We start from the raw sequence: 21,222 nt of genomic DNA on the forward strand, positions 1-21,222 counted from the left end.
TCAGTGGCAGAATTAATGATTAGGAAATCTCTGAAAAATGTCTGGCCCAGGAGCATGCCCCATTAATCTGAATATTGCCAGTAAAAACAATGAGATCACATAATACCAGTTAACAAAGAGGGATCAAACCCTGAATAAACACCAAAATGTACTCCAGTCACACTGTTTGTCCCCAGATGAAAGTTTTGCCCCCCATACCTCCCTTTTAACACATAATATTAGTGGTTGCTGTGCTACAGGCAGGTACAGGATCTCCTTTCTGGGATCAGTGTGTTTGCACATTACATAGTTGCTAGTAACCATTACAGAACCAACCTGCTGTGCAGAGAAGGAGATAACACTGTAATTGATGCATGTGTGTGCATTTCAAACAGGGTTTAACCTAACATTGTCTACAGGAGAATTATGTCCCTCCTGTGTATCTACATTCTTAGCCTCCTTAATGATTTAATAATTAAAAAATGAATTATTTCATTTTAGAGTTTTGAAGTGATGAAAAAGCATCATTCAGTATATTTATTATAGTTCATCTCCCAGGTGTTTTTGTTTGAAAGCATCACCTGTCAGCTTCTCCTGGGCCTCCTTCATCCCTTGGACAACTGTAAGATTAGACAGAGAGATATCAACTGATTAATCTCAAGACCAAAACACCAAGGTCTCCTGGTCATGAAAGTGTTCTAAATCAACACAGACTTACAGAATGCACATCAACAAAGTACCCATGGGAAAAAAAAAAAAAGCAGAGTTGCACTCTTCCCTCTCGCAACATTTTGCAGCTGGATCATACGAATTGTGTGGTTTTTCCATGCCACAAATTCAGAGACAGCTTAGGGCCTACAGGTGTTACCCTCTAAGGTGCATCCTAATACTGAACATCGTTCCTCAAAGGAGTCACTCATTCACCTTCCATGTAACAGCTTCCACCCATGCCGTGAAATACGATTATTTTTCCATTCAAAACCAATCTTACTTTTTTCTTCACACTCCCCCACTAAAGATGCCTTTTAAACTCCTTTGCACGTACCTTGATCAGCATTGGTATAGAAATACTTGTAGCTGGGATTTCCTTTCTCATTGATGATCTCTGGGTGGACTTTTCCACTGGGATCTATGAAAAACAGAAAACAAACAGGATATTTAAGTGGTAAAAGCAAGAATTGTAAGAGTCCTGTGGATTCAACAGCTGTGGATGTCTTACCCATGAAAAGGATTCTGGGAATGTAACCTCCATCTGGGCTAAAAGCTTCATCCTTTGGTTCTTCATCATCCTACCAAAGCGAGACAGAAGAGAGGGCATATATTAGTGAGGTATCTAACAAAAAATAGTGTTTATTTCAAAGAAAAAAGCTGTTGTCTTCAGATTCCAGTTACGCAGAGTAATTTACATTTTGAACAGAAGCAAACTAGCTGCACTAGCTTCCTCTTTCAAAGGAAATAAGGATATTTTCACCCAAACAAGTATCATTTGTGAAAATTAATTATTTTTACTGTATTGTAGCTTTTACATTAAGCAAACTTCACTTCAGTGTTGAAACGTTTGACACGTAATGAGAGAACGAATATAAATTCCTTTATTGCTGCAGTGGAGTAACTCAACGTGCAAATTGTTAGAGATTACAAAGGAGTCAGATTCATAACCACAATTAAAATAATAGTATTGTTTTAAAAAGAAATCGTATCATATTCAATCAGCTGTATCAATCTATTCTGAATACCTATTCAGGAATGCAGGATTAAGATGCAGCCAAGATAGGATGAAACCAGTAAGGAGGATTCCAAATTCTTAATTATGTAGCAGTAGCATAGACATGAGCCAGAAGAGAGCCTACCTCAAGGTTGACCATAACAAAATTATGAGCAAGTTCAGAGATCTCCTTGGATTCAGCAAACTTTGGCTTTAAAGCTAATTAAGAAAAAAAAAAAAAAAAAAAAAAAAAGAAAAAGGGTGAGGGAGGAATTAGAAAAAAAAATGTACAAAGCAAGTACAGAAAATTTCAGGTCAGCACCAAAATCTCTACTCCATTCCTCCTGATGGAAAGCAAGTACTATTCAATGAGCTTGAAAAAGTGCAATATTACAGCTGTTGATTTGCTCTTATTTAGACATCGCCGGCTTTCAGTAGCACTAATAGCAGTAAAGAAGTGCTACATTATACCATTCGAAGTGAGAAAAAAAAAAAAAAGCTAGCTACACTTTGCATGCAAAGTTCATTTTTCTCATGGCTACATAATGTTATATGATTTAAACACAATTTGTATGGAAAAGTCAGTCAGAAAATTCAGCAAGGTGTAGTACTAAATGTACCTACCTTTACAAGCTCCACACCAGGACTTGTGGATGATAACCATAAGAGGCAACCCACTTCAAAAGAAAAAGAAAAAAAATAGTCAAAAAAATCTTACAGCTGAACCTCTAAACCAAATTCCATTACATGCATGTTGTGAAAATCAACACACCTACCTACAAAGGCCGTAAGTACTATAGAATAATGGAAATGTAAATAGCTTCTGCTGTGGCTTTGTTATCTTGCAAATGGTTTTCCCCATCTTAAATGTGTAAAAATAAATTTATTATAAATGCCAGCCAAAAACTAGCAGGCTTTCTCCTTGCAGGGTTTGCTCTTAGTTCAGATTTTCTTAGGTGCAACCCCCTGGTTGCCAGGCTAGTTTCCAACCTTTGGTGTGCTGCAACAAATCTGTCATGGCTGTGACAAGTGGCGGCACAAGGAAGGGCATCATGTAAAATTGAAGCACAAATTAAATGTAATGTAAAGGACAAAAGTTAAGAGTCTAAGTTCCCTGTACAATTAACAAGCAGTTACCTGTAAAGACTAGAGTACTGAGTTCAGTGTATTAAGTGACCATATGTATATTACTCCTTCTCTCCCCAAACAATTCGCCTGACCTTCATTACTGACCCATTCCTACAGGCTGTTTCTATTGCTCATGTTTTATTTAAAAATGTTCTTAAAATACTCTTAGCATTTCACCTTCTGACAAAATCAGGTCTACCAAGTTCAGATTCTCTAAGCTACTACTTTGTAATGTATTCAGGCTACATTATGTGTTAAAACAGGGACCTTTTACTCACCAGGAACTTCCCATATCTCCCCGTTATCGGCAGTGAACCTATTAATCCATTACTTCACTTTCTGGAGGAATTCAGAAAGATATGCAGAGAATGTGGCATGTAGACACACACTAATTTTCAGGAATGCAAGGCAAAGCCAAGTTAAGTTTTTTGCTATTTTAAGTTCTGAACATTACCTTTTTAGGGGTTAAGAATAAGGTATGGCTCTCAAGAGTTGTCACCCACAGAATTTAAACAGCTTTGCATGTGGTGGCAAATACATTTGTTACCAGCAGAACTGAAGGGCAAGTTCTTACTTAGCTGTACATCAGTTTGAAGGGAAATCTCTATCCAGCAGCATCCAGTTAAGGCCTTCAGAGCCAGGAAAGGATGGAAAGGAAGGAACTGACATTTAGAGAAGTTTAAACAGAAGTCTGCCACTTCTACATAGCCAAAACATTAACATTCTCTTTTACAAGATGACAACACGATTTTGCTCCTTTCTCCAGGAGAGGCTGATTTAAGTCTGGAAAATACGTGCTGCTCTTATTATCAAGGATCAGTGTAGCATGTCAGAAGAGTTCAACCAACCGTAACTGGTACAGAAGCACACTTTCTTTGTTCCAGCTAAGAAAAATTTCCAAAGCAGATTGTAAATGGAGGTGTTTGCAACCTTGCAATATAATCTCTGAGCCAGAGAGAACTCACAAAAGTTTTACAGAAACTGAATGCATTTTCCCCACTTTATTCTCTTTACTCTGACTAGGAAGTGAGATTATATACATCAAAATATTTCTGTAGTCATTTCTCAGTTCCACAGCACAACGGTCCATTTAGTAGCTGGTATAATGCATAAACAGCCAATGCCAAGCACCTCAGTTAAATAAACTTCCTGCACCCTTTACCATCTCCTCTCAGATAACACTACCTGCACAGTTCAAATCAAACTCCATCCAAAAAAGGCAGGTGAATCATCCATTGAAAAATAAAAGCAGAGAACTAAATGTCAGCAATATACCTCATATGACAAAGACTGAAATAAGTTGAAAGTAAGGCCAGAAGAAAGCTATTTAACCACAGATGGTAAAGACTCATGGGAGAGTTTCAAGGTCAGACCCAGAGCAGACAACAGCATTTCAGGTCATCTGTGTTGAGCGCAATCATTCTTAAACAAGTAATGTATTTAAATGTATTTAATAATGATCTTGCAGAGAAAAGCCATAGCAAGTTTTTTTTTTTTTTCCATAAAACAGTCTTGCACATAAATTAAGACGCCACACTCCATTAAGGCACGCTGTTTCAGGTTTAATAATGAGAGGTTCGAGCTTGCTAAACCAGCACGTTTCCGTTGTGCAGCATTTGCAAATCTATCTCTTCGTTTTGGCAGGATTTTTTCGAACAGTTGCATCCTAAAAACACTACCTGCTCCAGCCCTGGAACAGAAGTCTCTTCTGCAGCCTAACGTATTTGGAGAGAGCCTTAGGAAACCAGTCCTCCGAGCCAAGACACAGGCCAACGGCCCCAGCCATCACCTTTGCACTTCCAGTTTTACATGCCCTGATTTGGCAGTTTGGGTCTCCACAGGAGGCTGCTCACTTGCCTGAGGAGCTGTCCTTGCCAGGAGATGAGGAGAACAGGCTGTGTGTAGCGGCACCTTCTCTGCGGCTCCTCTTCACAGCACAGCTTGCTCAGCTGCTGCAGGAACACAAGACCCATCTTCCCACAGCTGCAGCCGCCAAATCGCACATGGATTGGGCAGGACACGAGCTCCTTGGGGGCAGCAGACAGACAGCAGTAGCTGGAGGCCCAACCCGGGGCCTCACTGGATGCTGCGGCTCAGGTACTGCAGGAACATGCTGGCCAGCTGGGGCAGGTTCTCGTCGCAGGGCTGTGTCTTGGCGTAGCTGATGAACTGCCGCCGCAGGCGGCTCAGCTCGGCCATGCCCAGCGGGCGGCTCAGCCGCAGTGCCTCGGCGGCACCGGGCACATGGATGAGCTCTCCGGGCTGGGCACCCGCGCGCTGCGCCTCCAGCACGGCCGCCAGCACCTCCTGCGTGACGCAGTCGAGGCGGTGCAGGAAGGAGGCCGACTGGAGCGGCTGCGAGCGTGTGGCGCGGTGCGGCGGCGGCGGGCGGCTCTCCCAGAGCGCCGCGCGGATGGCGTCCAGCGGCAGCGCCTCCTCGGCGCCCACCGTGAAGAGCGGCTGGTCCCAGCGGTTGCTCGGGTCGGGGGCCTCGAAGGGCGGCTCGCCGGCGCCGCCGCCGCCGCAGGCGCAGTGCAGCACGCAGCGCGCCGTGCCCGCCTGCCGCGCCGCACAGTACAGCTCGTAGCGCACGCTGCGCAGCTCGTTCCCCGCGTCCACGATCAGCACGTCCCGCCGGCTGAGCCGCCGCGACACCTCGGCCAGCAGCGCCGCCCGCCCGCCTTCCGCCTCGGTCACCACGTGCGCCGCGTGCTCGGGCCCGCCCAGCGCCGCCCGCAGCTCCGCCGCGCGCCGGCTCTTGCCGCTGCCCCGCGCGCCGCACAGCACCACGAGCGGCATGGCCGCCGCCGGAAGCGCCGCCGCGCACTTCCGCTTCCGTCACGCGTCACCGCGGCAACCGGCGGCGCGCGCTGACCCGCCGCCTCCCCGTGTCCCTTCCCCGCCAGGGCCGGGGGCGGCCTCGCCGGGCGCGCGCCCCGGAACGGCCGCGCTTTACAGCTCTGCGGCTTGGCTGCCGCGGCACAAACAGCGCCAAAATGCCCCGCAAAGCCCTCGTCCGACTTCTGGCCGCCTCTGTTAACTTGGACTCCACAAGGTGCGGTGATGGGAAGGCATCAGACAGATCAGTCCGAGTGCGAAATTCAATTAACCACCCAACCCCTAACGCACAATCAATCAGTGCTGATGGCAGTACAGTGCACTGGCATGTATAGTGACAGATGTAGTTTACAAATAAAAACATACATTTCTGACATTTTAATAGAGACAAGAACATGCTATTTAAACAACTTAACCAGATCCCTGTAGCTTGAAACTTTCAGGCTGCTTTTCCAGACGTCAACAAAATAACTCTTATCACACATCAAGGCACCAAATCTACGTATACACATCCAATTTTAGGGAACCTATTAGCAGGGGCATTGAATGAGTACTAGTAAGGAAGTGTAAATGTTTGCGGGTTTGGGGTCTCCATCCTTCTTTGCTATGACAAACAGTCAAAAAAACTATTTTCTTCTTATTTCAAAGACTTGACAGAATCTCAATCGAAAACTTACATTGATATGGTTACATGGAAGTGATGTCTCAGCAAATCTGTATTTTCTGTCTGATGGACGATAGGGTGCTGAACTGCTGAAACTCCTACATCACCTTCCTATCATCTAATAAGTGCTATATTCTGCGGTTAAATTTCAGATTGACACAGAATCTTTGTGATTTTCTTAGGAGATACTTTTCTGTATTTAGATCCATATAACATACCTGGCTGCTGCCTCTTTCTTCCCATCTTCTAGTGTTCTCCAGTGAATATGATCCCCGAAACCTGCCAGAGAATAGAGTTTATAAATGTTGCATAATAAAACATGTCAACAGCAAATGAAAACAGGCTAACCTCTAAGGTTTCAACTCATTTTATATTCTCTCCTTTTTAAAGACCAACTATAATCCCAGTCCTAGGGAAAAATGGAAATAAATGACTGGAAAGTCTTGCAGAAACAAATACAACCTACAGAGTTTTAGGAGGAATCCCACTGAAATTAATTAAGAAAAGGAAACCATGCACATATGAATATTTACACATATGCAAATGACAACAAAATCTCTGAAAGAGAGATTAAAGTGCTTTGTGATTATTCCCCACTCCTTCTCAATCTGTGAACATTTATTAACTGATTAGGGACAAATTAGAAATGTTCCCGTTCGGCTTCCTAAATCCTACTGAATGTGACCTAATGCAAAAGTTAAAGCATAGAGGTTCATAAATGCTTATTAATTGTTCTAGAAATACTACACTAAATATGACAGCTGTTGATAATTACGGCAAAATAGTAAAAAAAAAAAAGAGCCCCACTGCAGCTTTCTAAACGTTACAGACCCTGAAAAACACAGGTAACATTTTATTCAGTAACTGGATAGTCTGTAACTGGAGACTCAGTCTTGCTGTGGCAGCTGAGGTGGGATTGAATGAACGTACATTTAACATCTGCAAAGCAGAGAGCACTACCTTTTCCTTTACCCTACAAGCTGATATCAGCGTGTGGCCAAGAGCCATGCGGAGAACTGGGGCTTGGAAGACTGCACATCGGCCAGGAGCTGATGGCAGGGAAGGCAGAGGACTTGCGTCCTCATAGGCACTACTATGAACATGAGTGATGCAACATGTCAAATATTTAGTTTTCCCAACAGGGAGGTGGGTAGGTCCTGTTCCTGTCCCATCCAGAGTTAGCTCCGGAAACGAACCTCCCTTCTAAGTGTCTGGATAAAACGGCGAAGCGAATAAAGGTCGGGCTGTGAGCAGGACTCATGTTTACCTAGAGTACTGCCACATCAACTCTTTCAACAGCCCAACCAGCAAAGGCTTTTTAGAAGTTATTCTTTCAGTTAAAGAAAAATCACTCTGTGGTGAGCTTCAGGATGCTTTTAAAGGCATTAAATAACATATCAGTGAAAGAGGAAATGCCCCATGAAATCACACCTTGCCCACTTGACCATGCGGGGCTCCCCACGCTCGACCCTGGATCGACCCGTGCTCCCGCCATGGACCAGCTCTGCCGGGGACCCCCCTCGCGCTGAAGGCGACACCAACGCGGGGTGAGAGCACGAAGCCATGAGAGAGAGCGGCGCCCTGCGGCGGGCGCCGCAGCCGGAACGAGCCGGTTCGAACCGGCGCCCTCAGCCCGCGCCGCCTCCCGGCCCGGCCCGGCGCCCGCCGCCCTCCCTAGCCCCGCGGCAGCCCCTCGCCCCAGCCTGACCCTTTCCGAGGCCGTCGGCCGCCGCGGCGATCGCCAGCGCCAGGCACAGGCAGGACACGGAGAGCGCCGTCCGGGCCGCCATGGCAGCACGCGGGGCCGTGCCGCTCACACAAGTGCTGCCTCCGGACCGCACCGGGCGCGCCGATTTTTTTTTTTTTCCTCCTTCTTTAAATTAATTAATTAATTTATATATATATATATATAATTTGAAGGGCAGGAAGTGATGTGCGGCGGATGTGGGCGGTGCTCTCTGCCAGCCCAAATGCGGAAAGGAGCGACGGTCCGCGGGGTAGGAGGGGGGTGTCCCTTCTGGCTGTAGCACCGCCCTCCGGCTGGGGCCACCTCCAGGGCGCTGGTGTCCCCTCACCATGATTAAGACTCGTCTAGGCGGGAACACGCTGGGTTTTGACTTGTTATTTCCCCCTGTTAAACGAACACTACTTTGGCGACTCTCGAGAGTTATCCCAGGTGTTCGGGAAGGTTAAAGCCGCTGCCAGCTTCGCTGGAGACTTGGGTTAATTTGCAAAACCTCCACTTACTTCTGCGAGCAGCAACTCTGCGGGCGCTCCTGCTTTGCAAAGCTTGGGATTTCTCTCTTCCCTTTTTAATTGAAAAAAAATATTTATTAAAAAAAATAAAAATAAACGCTATCTTTACTAGAGGAGGAGGCATAGCGAGCCGCGGTGGTGCCGCACCGCTGCGGCAGCCCGGGGCGCTGCCAGGGGACTGGGGACTACAGCTCCCGGCAGGCATCGCGCGCCCGCGGCTGCGCGGCCCGGCAGCGCTGCCGGGGGGCGGGGCCGGAGCGTCACGTGGCGCGGGGCTTCCTTTCTCTGTGCGCCTCTCTTTCCTTCCTCGGTCGCCATCTTGTTCACACCGCGTGTTGGGCTGCGGAGGGGCCGCAGGTGAGAGCGTCCCTGCACCCCCCGTCCCGCTCCGCCCAGGCCCCTTTCGTCCTTCCAGGCGCGCGGCGCCCTCCGGTCGTGCCGTGAGGGAGCGGCTGGCGCCGCGGTTCGGCCTGGCCGCTTCTATCCCCCCTTCCTCGGCCGCCCAGGGAGCGGGGCCTCCTTCCCGCGCCGTGCGGGGTGGCAGCGAGCGGCCCCGTGGGCCTTTGTCCCGCCGCCCTGTGCGCTGGAGGGCCCCGGCGCGGCCTCCTTCCCGTCCTGTTCGAGGCGCGAGTCTCGTCGTCCGGGGGGTGCCGGTGGCGTCTCGCAGCGCAGGAGGCGGGAGGTGCTGTGTGCCCGGCCGGGCCCCTGGAGGGTTATGGGGACCCCCTTGGCCGACTTCCCACCAACTGAACCAAGTGTGGAGCTCATGGCTGAGGTGCTGGAAGTCCCTGAAGGAGACCCGCTCATACGTGAGCTGCAGCTAGTCTGAAGCTGACTTGTGTGCTTAAAATATTAGCGTGTATTTTTTGGAAGTCGTATTAAAGTAAATTAATTAAGATTCTTTCTGGACTTTGGTAAAGGAAGATGAAGATATCTTTCTTTATTTGCCTTTTTTTTTTTTTTTCCTTTGTGCTCTGTGTGCTGCTTGGGGTCAGTTCTGAGCAATTCAGGCTGCTCAGCCAGTGCCAACAGTGAAATGATACGCTTGCCAATTAACTGTTTTTTTTTTTGCCAAAATTGCTGCAAACCTGAATTTCCTGGTAATCTGCTTCATAATAATGTAGATACTTGGGCTGAATGCACTAATGCTTTGTTGTTGTCTAGGTGGTATGGTTTTAAAGCTTTTTGTTTGCCATGTATTTGTTTGCACTGGTTTGGAGAACTTCCTATAGTGTTTTTTTTGGAGGGAGGGAGGGAGCAGGGGGGATTTTTTTTTCCTTCCTTTTTTTTTTTTTAAAAAAAAAAAACCCTGCATTTTTAACTGTATTTCTAGAATGGGTTGTGCAGACTATCCTTTTTAATGTTTCATTAATTAGTTTGTAATTATATCTCATTTTTTAGGAACAGCACTATGAATCAAGAAAAACTTGCCAAGCTCCAAGCTCAGGTCCGAATAGGAGGAAAGGTAAGAAAAACACAAAATACCCAGAAAGCTGAGCTTTTTTCCTGTAGTTTATGTTTTGAAGGTGAAAATTCTCTGAAACATATTTTCTAAAATATATACTTAATTTTATAGAAAATCTAATCTAAGTATACTTTAGAGGCCTAAAATATGATTCCGTTATGATGGGGATCATAGTACTGGTAGCTACAATGTGTTTTTCTCTCAGGTCACCATCATTGAATATGCAGTTTTTAGTGTGTGCTTTCTTTTTAATTTGGAGTTCGACTGTGATCTCTAGTAGCTCAGGGTGAGCTTACTTGCTGTTCTTCCTTTGTATTGGAAACCTTTCGGGAAGTTACAATCCTTCCTTCCTTGGCAGCTCCAGGGCTTGCCTAACTCTACACTGAGCTGATTTTTCCTCTCCAGTAGGTAGCTGCAGAGTAGGTAGCTAGTAATATGACAGCAAAAACGTATACCTAGCACAGTGTTGGTATTTATCTTCTAACTGTAGGTGTGGGGGGGTTTTGGTTTGTTTGTTTTTCCTCTTTTTTCATACAAAGTTGGTAAAGTAGAGATTATGTAAATTCTGTCAGTTTAGTTAAAAGAGTTTACTTGGTAATAAAATCTTGAACTCTTTAAATTACTGCATTTGTGCTTCATCTTTGGGTGGGGGCAGGCAAAAAGAGGTAAGAAGCTCTAAGGAAGTGCTCTTATACATTGCTTACTAGTATTAGTCTTACAGTTCACTTTGTAGGAAAGTACTGAAATGGATCAGTGTCATTTGTCTTAGAGTTAAAAAAGAAAACTTGAAATTGAGGTTGACTTCTCAACTGTAGGTGATGGAAAAGAATCATTTTTGATTGTAGACTTTAAAGAGGCATTGCATCAAGTGTGGTGTGACTTAAAATTGAGATGTAATGAGATTAAGCATTACTGATTTTTGTCCCTTGATTCTTTTCCAGGGAACAGCTCGCAGAAAGAAGAAGGTGGTGCACAGAACGGCAACAGCTGATGACAAAAAACTTCAGAGTTCCCTCAAAAAACTGGCTGTAAATAACATTGCTGGCATTGAAGAGGTATAGTGATAAAATGTTTTCTCTGTGAATTCACTGCTGTGGTGTTCTTTTTGTTGGTGGTTGTGTTTATTTTAACAACACATTTCTCTCCCCCTGAAAGTCATAGGTCTGATTGCTGAAATAGTAAGCAATGTCAGAGTCTTATGCTGGAATGGTTGTGTTGACAATAGTGAAGTGATTGCTCTATCTCAGCTACCTCAGTGCATAAATACCTAGATGATGGAGAAGTTTCTGCTGGCCACATAGTGATGATGAAAGCTAGTAAGCTATTTGATATGTATATATATCTTGCATTAACTGCAGAATCGAACTTCTCATGATTCTTGACTTATTGAACTTCAGAACTTGATTGAAGAGCTGCAAACACTTGTTTACTGTGCGTACCCTTTTAAAGCAAGAATCATGTGGTACTAAATGCAAAGTGCCTGAAGAAAGTGCTAGCTACTCTGTATTATCAAATGTAATTCTTTTTACTGCTTGTAAATGAACCAGAATTGTTTGCAGTAGTCACAAGAGACTCTGACATTTTTGCAGCACTGGAAAAGACTCTTAAGGAAATGACTCCTCTGTTGCATAAAGAGAAGTGGAAAGTTTTCAGATATGCCTGGAATATCTCTTCATTTTTGTGTGTATACATATTTTAGCATAAAATATGATTTGGAACACACTGACATTTTTCATACCAGTGAAAATGTGAAACTAATATGTGGGAGGAGAAAGTGTTCCTTCATCATGAACTAAATGTTACTGTAGTGCTCATTAAGCAAGTACAATATTTAATCTGTGATTAATTGATTTAAGCAGGGTTGGAAGTTGCCTCCAGAGGTCACTTAGTGTATACCTCTCTCCCAAAGGCAAATACAAATTCAGAGTAGAAGCCTGGTTTGCCTGTAAGTTTTCATATCTCTGCTACAGAAGCATTATAATTTGTCTGTTTACTTAAACATGATGATGTATATGCTGTGCTACACAAATGTAAAAAGCAGTTCTCTTTTTTTTTCATCTTAATCCCCCTTCCCCCTCTTCACTGATCATAAGATCTTTATGTGAAGTTACTAAGATGTGAAGTGTCGTAGTGTCGAGGAAGATTATCCAAAATGCATTTAGCTTAATCATTAGGTCCATAATTCCTGTAATTCATGTAGACTCATGTTCTACTGAGACAAAGTTTACCAAGGTCAACAACTTGATTACTAATATTGAGTCAAACATAGTAGCTCATATGTAGGTTGTTCCCCCCACTTCCCCTACTAATATTGAGTCAAACATAGTAGCTCATATGTAGGTTGTTCCCCCCACTTCCCCCCCTCCTTTTTTTTTTTTTTTTTTTTAACTAGTAGCTCTCGTAAAGAGCCTTCTAAATAGAGGGATGATTGTGCCTTTGTGCCTGAAGCCTTTACCATTTCCTGTTGTGCAAGGGGAAGGGCATCCTTCAGTTTTACAGGAGGGCAACACACTTGATTTTCCAGTTTGAAATCTATTTTGAATTGTCCTGCTATGTGAAGATAGATAACTTAAGCATTTGCATGTTTTAGTTTCGGCTTTTGTCCTCAAATTTCTTCTCTTTCTGTAATTTATACTAAAACAAATGAAATTTGTCAGAACTGCACCCCTCCCTCTTTTTTTTTATTTTTAAGTATTACAGCTGCTGCTTGGTTGAAGGACTCTTCTTGTTTTCTTAATTCGGTTAAAAGGATTTTTCTTCAGTTAAAGTTAACTTTTCTTTCTTCCTTTAACTTAACAAATGCAAATGTCCCCACACAAATGTGCCAATAGAAGCTTAAATAGCAGGAGCAAAACAGGCTGCTGTCCTGGCACTAACAGTCAATTCTTGACAATTGGGAGAGAGAAAGGGAGCAGGATCGTTGCATGATCATTGTACTTAAGAGACATTGTAGAATTACAAGGAGGAAATGGGACCCTCTTCTAGTGCTAGTTGATGTATAAATGTCCAATTCTATGATGTGTGAGTGGAAAAAAAATGGTGTACTGGGCAATTTCCAGCAAGTATGCCAGATTGTGAATTTTGCACTTTTGCCAATTTTGCTGCAGAAGCAATAACATTTTGCTGTGAGGTGACCCAGATAGCTTGGAATGGCAGTGTCTTAAATTTGTGTGTCAAGGCTTTTCTGTTAGAGCCTTAAACTTGTAAGAAGTTAAAAAGTATATATATAAAAAAAAGACAACTATTAACTGCTTACAGATATAAGGACAAATAAAAAAAGACAACTATTCTTTTACTTTTTTTTCCCTAGACATGCCCTTATTATTTAGTTTATATTCTGGAGCCTAAAAATCTGTGTATGTTTTTCTTTGTCAAAAATATTCATGAGCTGTATGATAACCTAAAAGCTAGTATTTCATACCCAGAAGTATTTCATAAAGGAATTTTTAGCTGTTGAATTCTAACTTTTCATATCTGAATCCTACATTAACTCTTACTTCTGTTTTGGATGGTGTTAGTTCTGAGTATTTTTCTCCTAGTTAGGAGAACTAGTTCTGTGACTTCTTTATGTTTTAATATTTGAATTATTTATGGTGTTCAACAAGATGCTAGATTGTTTTGGTAAATGTTATTATTGCATATTTAAACAGGTGAACATGATAAAAGATGATGGAACAGTTATTCACTTCAACAACCCCAAGGTTCAGGCTTCCCTCTCTGCTAACACTTTCGCAATTACTGGGCATGCAGAGGCTAAACCGATCACAGAAATGCTTCCAGGCATCTTAAGCCAGCTTGGTGCTGACAGTTTAACAAGTCTCAGAAAGTTAGCTGAACAATTCCCAAGACAAGGTAGGTTGTTCTGGAATCCTTCTTCTTCTTTTTTTTTTTTTTTTAAAAGTTACCATGTTTAAGTTAAAACTTTATTACCATGTGTGTGATTTAGAAGTAATAAGTAATCAAATAATATTTACTTCATTTGTTACCGTTGCAGAATTATTGTGGGAAACCTATTCCCCCCCCCCCTTTCTTTTTTTCAAGATTCTGTATAGGTAGGTTGTGTTACTGTATCAGATATAAAAATATTAATTACTTTTGATAAATTGAACATGCTTGACATCTATATCTACTGTATTCACCCTGCATTTTTGAATGTGCAGTTTATTTTTTATTCAAAATGCCTGAAGAAAAAAGTTCTCTTTATTAAGCTGGCATGAATTCTGCATGAAATATTCAGGAATTGGTGCAGAGCTACAAAAATGAAGTTCTAGTGCACACAAGGATATTGCAGGAAATTAATAAAGAGATACTGACCTCTGGAAAAAATAATTTCAGTATTGATCATGGAGGTATTTGAGTGGGTGTTAATTAAAAGGAAGGTTAATATGACAAAATATTGAAGAATGTAAGAGTAAAAGTTTTATCAAGAAAGACTCATCGTGTGTGTTTTTTTTTTAATCAAGGAATTGTTTATTTGTTCATGCAAAATGTGCTTCTGCTGTGAATATAGAGGAAGGAACATAGTCTTTGTCTTCTGCTCTATATTTCCTTTGGAGCAAAACCACAATTTCTTTCAAAAACGTTTTCAAAATCAAGCACATTTTAATATTCTTTGCTGCTCCTTGTAAAGTCACAGGAGCAGGGATGTATTGGTAAAACTTTTATTATAATTTTTGTCACAGTGTGATAAAGAATAGCAATTAAGTATGGACCTGGGAAGGAATCATTCCTTGATTATCTTCTCCTTGGTGAACCACTGTAGAGTTGTTTGAGGAGGTGTGAACTAGTTTTCACTAAGCAGGTTTGTAATTGAGGAATAGGTGGGACTTATTCTTGGGGGTATGTGTCATGAAATGAGACCACAAGAAGGATTTTAAAGTATGCAAGTAATATCAGCTTTGCTCCTTGTTTGTAAAAGCCTAGTGAGGTGCAGAACGGTATACTTTTCTTTACAAGTGTTAGTATCAGAGTTCATCTTTTGTGTTACTCCTGCTGAAAACTAGTTCTTTATACACAGCCCTTTGTGTTTTTTTTTTTTTTTTTTAAAGGCTTAGTAATATTGGGCGTTGGACTAGATGATCTCTAGATGTCCCGTTCAACCTCAAACATTCTGTGAATATTGGGGTTATTCTCTGTCACTTGTTATCCCCGTGTTTTGTGAGAAAAGGCTGTGTTAACATGTCCACTTAGATCTGAGAATGCTCACAAATGTACTTTCTGCTCGTGCTTATTACTGAGCATTGGTTTACACACATCATTTGTGTGTTTGCTGCCATCAGAAAAGAAAATGCTTTCTATTCTAATGCATATATTTTGGCTTTTATTGTGTGGTTGTCTCTAATTCTGTATAAGGAGGACTCAGCATCAGTTTTCTTTTATAGTTTTGGATAGTAAAGCACCAAAATCTGAAGACATTGATGAAGAAGACGATGATGTCCCAGGTAGGCACATAGGTTTATATGCCTGTGAATTGTATATATACTTTAATTCATGCAGTTTTGGCTCTTGATATATTTCTCACTTGCTAAAAGAAACTTTGTATGCTGAGTAGTGTTAGAACGGCAACAATTTTGGATTCCAGCTTTTGAAAATAGTTTGACTTGGGCAAATTGTTTAACTTCTCAGGTAAAAGTACTTCCGGAGAGGTTGAGTGGATAACATCTGTATAGAGATGTATGGTACAAAATGAAATATTTGTAAAATGGCTCAATAGTTATCAGTCTTTTTTAAATCTGAGCTTGGGGCAAGGATGTTTATTTCTGAATTAGAAAAAAAACACTATTTTTTGAGGCACAAATTTGCTAACTGTTACTAACCACATTATTCTGTATGCGTTAGAATAGTGTATTAGTCAAAGCAACAAACAGTTGATCTAGAAATTCAGTTTCGTTCGCTTTGAAATTGGTGTATGATTTTGCATAAAAATGTGCAAGTCTGTTCAAAATTTTCTTGAAATGTAACAGTTAGTGGGAGTCTAACTGTTGGCTCAAGTCTCAAGCAAGTAGAACACATTTGAGAATCGGATCTTAATTATTCCATATTAAAACTTCCACTCTTACGAGCGTTATTGCATTTCTAGTCCTTTCTGTATGTTCAAACGTGCTTTTCTAAAGCCCCTTAAAATCTCCCAGAGGAAACTCTATGTAAGTAGAGTTAAGAATGACTTCAGCTTTCCCATAATATGTGCATTTTCATTAAGCATATGAAGACAGTGTTATTGGGCATTACTGTATTTATATCTTCATCTTTTTCAGATCTCGTAGAAAACTTTGATGAAGCATCAAAGAATGAAGCTAACTAAATCATTAATAGTTCTGGAAGCTGGCATGGACTAGATTTAAGAAATCAGCTATGTGGTTCCAAAGTTTTAAAGAAACGGAGAACATCATCTGTTAATAGTTCAGTAATATAAATATTTTGTATTTTTATGATGCTGTTTGTTCAGCATTTTCTGTCAGTTAATTTTGCATTTTGCACTTACTCCCAGGATCTACTCTTTTGGTCAAAAAGAAATGTCAGTGCAGTTTGAGGGGTGTGTGCATGTGCGTGTGTGTATGTGTGTGGGTGTACATATAGTGGAGAACAAATTGGAGAACAGTTTTATTTAACCTTTTCCCTTTTTCCTTTGGAAGTAGAAATAAAATGAATCTTGAAATTGTTACTTTTGATTTTCACCAAGTAGTGCACATGAAAGTAATGAAGACAAAAGTTTTGTCTGCATTTCCTAGACTTACATCATTAAAACTTGGGTTTAATTTGCTGTTAACTATTGTACTTAAATGTTTCTCATGCTTGTTGAAATGTACACATGTTGTTTGTTATCAACCTTATGTTGATCCCAGGTGATAACGAAGACAAGCTGTCTTAACAGCTTGTTTGGTGCAGTAACTTTTTTGCCAAAAAAAAAAAAAAAAAACCCTGACACTTGGATGCTAGATAAGTGTGCTTTTTTTCCTCATTTCTAAACTTCCTTTTCTCATCTAACCTTTTGAGTCAAGCTAATGTATTTGACTCCTACCACATAGACTTAGCAGTTTGTTCTCCTGTTGATTATGCAGAGTATTTCCCATGTCAAAAGGAAAAAAAAAAATAAACCCTTCAATTCTCTACCATCAAGTTGCTTCCTGTACATGAAAGGGTAGCAGTTCAGTGCACTAGTTTTGCACCGTAACAGATTTTTGCTTGAATAACTTCAAGCTGTTCTCTTGGCATGACTGCATTTACTAGCAGCTGATGATCCACTGTTGTTCTTTATGGCACTAGAAATTAAATGCACCATGTGAGCAATGTAAATTTAAGAGGGGAGGAATAAGTTGTTGACATTTTGCCTTGTGTTCTGCTAGGCAGTTTGTGCAATGACTAGCTCTAAAGGGATGTTTTTTTGCCTGTATTTTACCTTTGCCTGTAACCTACCTCTAGGTTTGGTGTCATCTATGTAGTAGCTAATTAAAATCGCAAATGCTCCTCGGGCATAAAGAGAATATTGGTAGGTACGATTGGTACAGTGCAGTGTTTATGACCTTCCTCTAAAATGCTTAATGTGAATCCTTTTTTTCAGAGGCTCTTTGAAGGCCCTTGATGTAATGAGCGTTATTACAGTATAGCAAGACATCATTGTAACCTGTGTTGGGGCAGCTGTGGCTTGGGAAAGCCATTTTTTTCCTCTGCACCTGTCATGTAACTCTGGCTTAATTGAAACATATCAGCTTTTTATGTAGCTTCATTCACTAGAGAACTGTAAAGTACAAGGTAAGCAGTACGTGAGTTCTGGTAACATCAACGAACCAGGAAGGCAGAGCTGTAGTGGTTTGTCAGCTGGACAATTTATTTTGTAGGTTTTGTTCATTTTTTCCTGTTATATTTTATATACTACATGGAACTTACTACAAAATAAAGTAACAGTACAAAAGAGGAATCGCTCCCTCTTGTGTGTTGTCCCCCTTCCCTTCAGCGGCAGCTGAGGAGCAACAGGCGGCTGCAGCTGCTGTTTTAAATGGAAATGTGGCCTCAGATGGTTACCCCGCGAGAGACGTGGGCTTAGGGAGGGTCCTCGGAGCCTCAGCACTTGCACTGCCCTATGCCCACTGTCCTCTTCCCTGCAGCACCGAGTGAAGCCTTGGTCTGTTGTGTGGCTAACCTGGAATCAGCTGCAGCTTCACTTGTCCCAGCTGTAAGGAAGAGATGGTTCCTTCATGTGCTCATGGGCTGATGGAATTGCCTTCTGACTGCTGGCTCTGTGAGCCACTGAAGGGCCTAGACAATGGGAAATTCCTTTTTCACTTGCTTAAGGGGTATAAGCAGAGAGCTTTGCAAAATAGCACCTGTGTTGATTTTTGTATGAGATCCCCCTCCCCACCTGGTGCTAATCAAATACTGAAAAATCATTGGTTTCTGATGCAGGAAGTATATTGAAAGTAATTTTGTGGGAGATTAAACATTGGAAATAACTCAAGTTAGTTAAAAGTTCCTCATTGCATTTTTGCCCCTGGTCACGATAATTTACATGTTAATCCCTCTTTCCTATGTTTGAAAACAGTAAACTATCTAAATATGCTAGCTGTGTAGTTATGTTCATTTTTTCATTGTATTTGAAAAGTCAACTTGAGTTGCTGCTGAAATGCTAGAGCTTATCAATCATTAAACTGATTTTAATTAAAATTAATGCATCAAGGTCCTTGTGGGAAGAGCATTTTTCTTTGTATTTATTCGTATTGTAAGTGGATAAGTATTCGCGCATGCTAATAGAAGTACAAAGTTAATAGGGATAGTTACTAGGAGATGTTTCTATAGTAAAAACTCCCCTTGTCAAGATGGACAGGTAAAATATTTTTATCTTGGCTTAGAGTATGGTATTTACTGTATTTCTGAACTCCTTGAGCTTATTTGCTCCCTACTGAACGCTGTCAATGTATTAAAGATACTAGACATGCTCTTTGTAATGCTTTGGAAAAAAAAAAAAAGTATTGGGCAAATAGAGCAGAATGTAGGGGAAACATCCCCTTGGGCTGCATGTGAAAGAATAAGCTGAACCAGGGATGATTGAAGGAACAGACAAAAAAAAAAAAAAAATAGGATGAAACATGAACTGCCTGTGAAGTCATACTGAAATTTGCTGATAATTTGTTGACAACTTGCTACTATTTGTCAACTTTCCATGGGAACTAGTAGTTGCTAGTGAAAATTCTGGCAGAAGGGATTTCAAAATAATCCATCTTGGATTCAGTTGGTACAAAATGAAGGCGGGAGGTCTTACGGTTGATTTGCTTATTAGGTTATTGATCTGTGTCTTGCTGTTAACGGCAAGGAGCTGAGCAAGTTACCTGTTATGACACAGGTAGACTTGTGGATTGATTTACAGTAGAGATGAGTTCAAGATTTTTCAGCATTTTCCTGGGGCCAGGGGGCACCACCCTGGGTATTGATGAGGGCTGGAGGACCTGAGCCAACTAAGCCCCTGTGCGGAAAATCTCGCTGTCAAGAACTGAATGTCCAAAAAGGAGACAGAGGAGTCCTAAAACTTTATTCGAATAAAGGGAGACACCCCACAGGGATATGCCCAGTAGACTCTCCCTTTATTCGAATAAAGTTTTAGGACTCCTCTGTCTCCTTTTTGGACATTCAGTTCTTGACAGCGAGATTTTCCGCACACCCCTCTAGGTGAAGCTGGATGAATGATTTGTTCCACTGGCCTCTAAGGTTAGTCCCTTTCTAACATTAAGAAATTATGTTTGCTCTGCAAGTGGAACAGGCTCCTTTCTCTAAGGATTGGAATTCATCTGTGCTCTGTGCTCAAGCCAATGAGGTAATGCCGAAGGGAAGCACATCATGTAGCACTAGTAGCTGTATAGAGATGACGCTAGATGTAAAGGGAATAATTAACTCTTTGCTTTCCTGTCAAATAATTTTTGTTGTTATTTTTCTTCACCCTTTTCAAAGACAAGTTTGCAGATATAGAAGAACTTCATGGATTCATTCAGAAACATGAGGGCAGCAGTGCCAATCAAGAGTGAGATAGCCAAGCAGAACAAGTGAAGAGAGTTAATTCTATACTGGTCTTGCTGGTACGTTTGAGTGGAAGCATGGGTCTCTTGTCTAGAGTAGCATAGTGGGGTTTGGGAACTGGACTGCTTATTTGGCAAGAAAAGCTTAGATCTTCCAGTGCCTTGGTTTGTCTGTATTTCAGGGGTACTGCTCTGTCATACAAGCATGTGGCATGTAAGCTAATGAATGTGAAACCTGTGTAGTTCCTGAGAAGAGTGCTACATCTGTGCAAATGTTATGAAAAACTGCTCTACTTGCACATGATATTAAATGTGGACTGTCAGTCCTGTTAAATGTTTTCTTGCTGAACAACAGGCCTGTAGCTTGCTGAAATGTGTATTTCCTGGCAACCTGTTGATTGTCAGATTCTGGTATATTAGGCAGTATTTCATTGAACTATGTATTGCAGATAAATTTCATAATTATGTAGCCTGCTTGGAGCAAAAGGAGATTATCTGTTCATTTGAGTTCTCGAAGCTTTTGTTAAAGGTATCAATGCTAAGGCAATTTTTCTCGCTCTATATATACACACACACACGTATCTTGTGTATGTGCGTATAAGCACACCAAGGACGTTCTGGACTTTCAGCAGACATTCAACTGAACAGTGGTTACAAGATCTCTTCCCCTTTATTCCAACAACCCTGTGGCAGCTATAACAATCGCTTATGTCAGAAAGTTGCACTAGAAAATATTTAATGTATTTTTAGCTTCTGTTTAATGCAACCTAGCAGCTAACAGAAAGAAGAGCAAGTGCCACGTGACCAGCTTTCTGCAGACATTGGAAAAATGTTGTACAAGCTGCATTTTTAGAGCATCAGATATGATTTTGAAAGCATCCGTGAAGCTGGAAATTTCCAAGCAATGCAAATTATTGACAGATATAGGTAAGTGAAGACTTGAAATGTTAGCAAATTGTCCAGGATACCAAGCCTTTGAATACTAAAGGTGAAGCTTTGTGAAAAGCCTAATGCAACCTGAGGCTTTCTTGCCACCAGACAGAGGTCCTTCCCTAGCTCTCTAAGTGCCAGCACTAGCAGTTGTGTAAGGCAGACTAAATTGCCTTGCTTATCTGGGTATAAGTTAATTTTGGAGGGTAAGATTAGTTTCAAAATTGCTTCTAACTCACTGCACCGTTAATGCTGG

At 41.7% G+C, this 21,222-nt stretch overlaps 3 protein-coding genes across 4 annotated transcripts; 1 reads left to right on the forward strand and 2 right to left on the reverse strand.

The window, feature by feature from the left end:
• Positions 1–190: 190 nt before the first annotated feature.
• Positions 191–8,170, reverse strand: TXNDC12 (thioredoxin domain containing 12). Its single transcript, XM_088536800.1, has 7 exons — positions 8,023–8,170; positions 6,533–6,593; positions 2,309–2,361; positions 1,830–1,903; positions 1,199–1,268; positions 1,025–1,108; positions 191–599 (listed from the first exon to the last, which is right to left on the reverse strand). Exons 1-7 carry the CDS (start codon positions 8,102–8,104, stop codon positions 520–522), a joined length of 504 nt encoding a protein of 167 aa, XP_088392926.1. The 5' UTR covers positions 8,105–8,170; the 3' UTR covers positions 191–519.
• On the reverse strand, positions 4,736–5,611 carry KTI12 (KTI12 chromatin associated homolog). Its single transcript, XM_088536759.1, has one exon. It carries the CDS (start codon positions 5,609–5,611, stop codon positions 4,889–4,891), a length of 723 nt encoding a protein of 240 aa, XP_088392885.1. The 3' UTR covers positions 4,736–4,888.
• A 660-nt stretch (positions 8,171–8,830) lies between the features above and the next one.
• On the forward strand, positions 8,831–18,131 carry BTF3L4 (basic transcription factor 3 like 4). Of its 2 annotated transcripts, XM_010225001.2 has the most exons (6): positions 8,831–8,927; positions 9,972–10,035; positions 10,977–11,090; positions 13,686–13,887; positions 15,417–15,476; positions 16,290–18,131. In XM_010225001.2, exons 2-6 carry the CDS (start codon positions 9,982–9,984, stop codon positions 16,334–16,336), a joined length of 477 nt encoding a protein of 158 aa, XP_010223303.1. In that variant the 5' UTR covers positions 8,831–8,927; positions 9,972–9,981; the 3' UTR covers positions 16,337–18,131. The 2 variants fall into 2 exon arrangements, with proteins under 2 accessions (XP_010223303.1, XP_088392942.1); XM_088536816.1 differs by lacking the exon at positions 9,972–10,035 and having other exon boundaries at positions 8,859–8,927.
• Positions 18,132–21,222: the final 3,091 nt, after the last annotated feature.

This window comes from Tinamus guttatus, unplaced genomic scaffold, assembly GCF_059628265.1.
Source record: "Tinamus guttatus ecotype Peru unplaced genomic scaffold, ASM5962826v1 Tinamus_guttatus_pri_ptg000044l, whole genome shotgun sequence".
NCBI lineage: Eukaryota > Metazoa > Chordata > Aves > Tinamiformes > Tinamidae > Tinamus > Tinamus guttatus.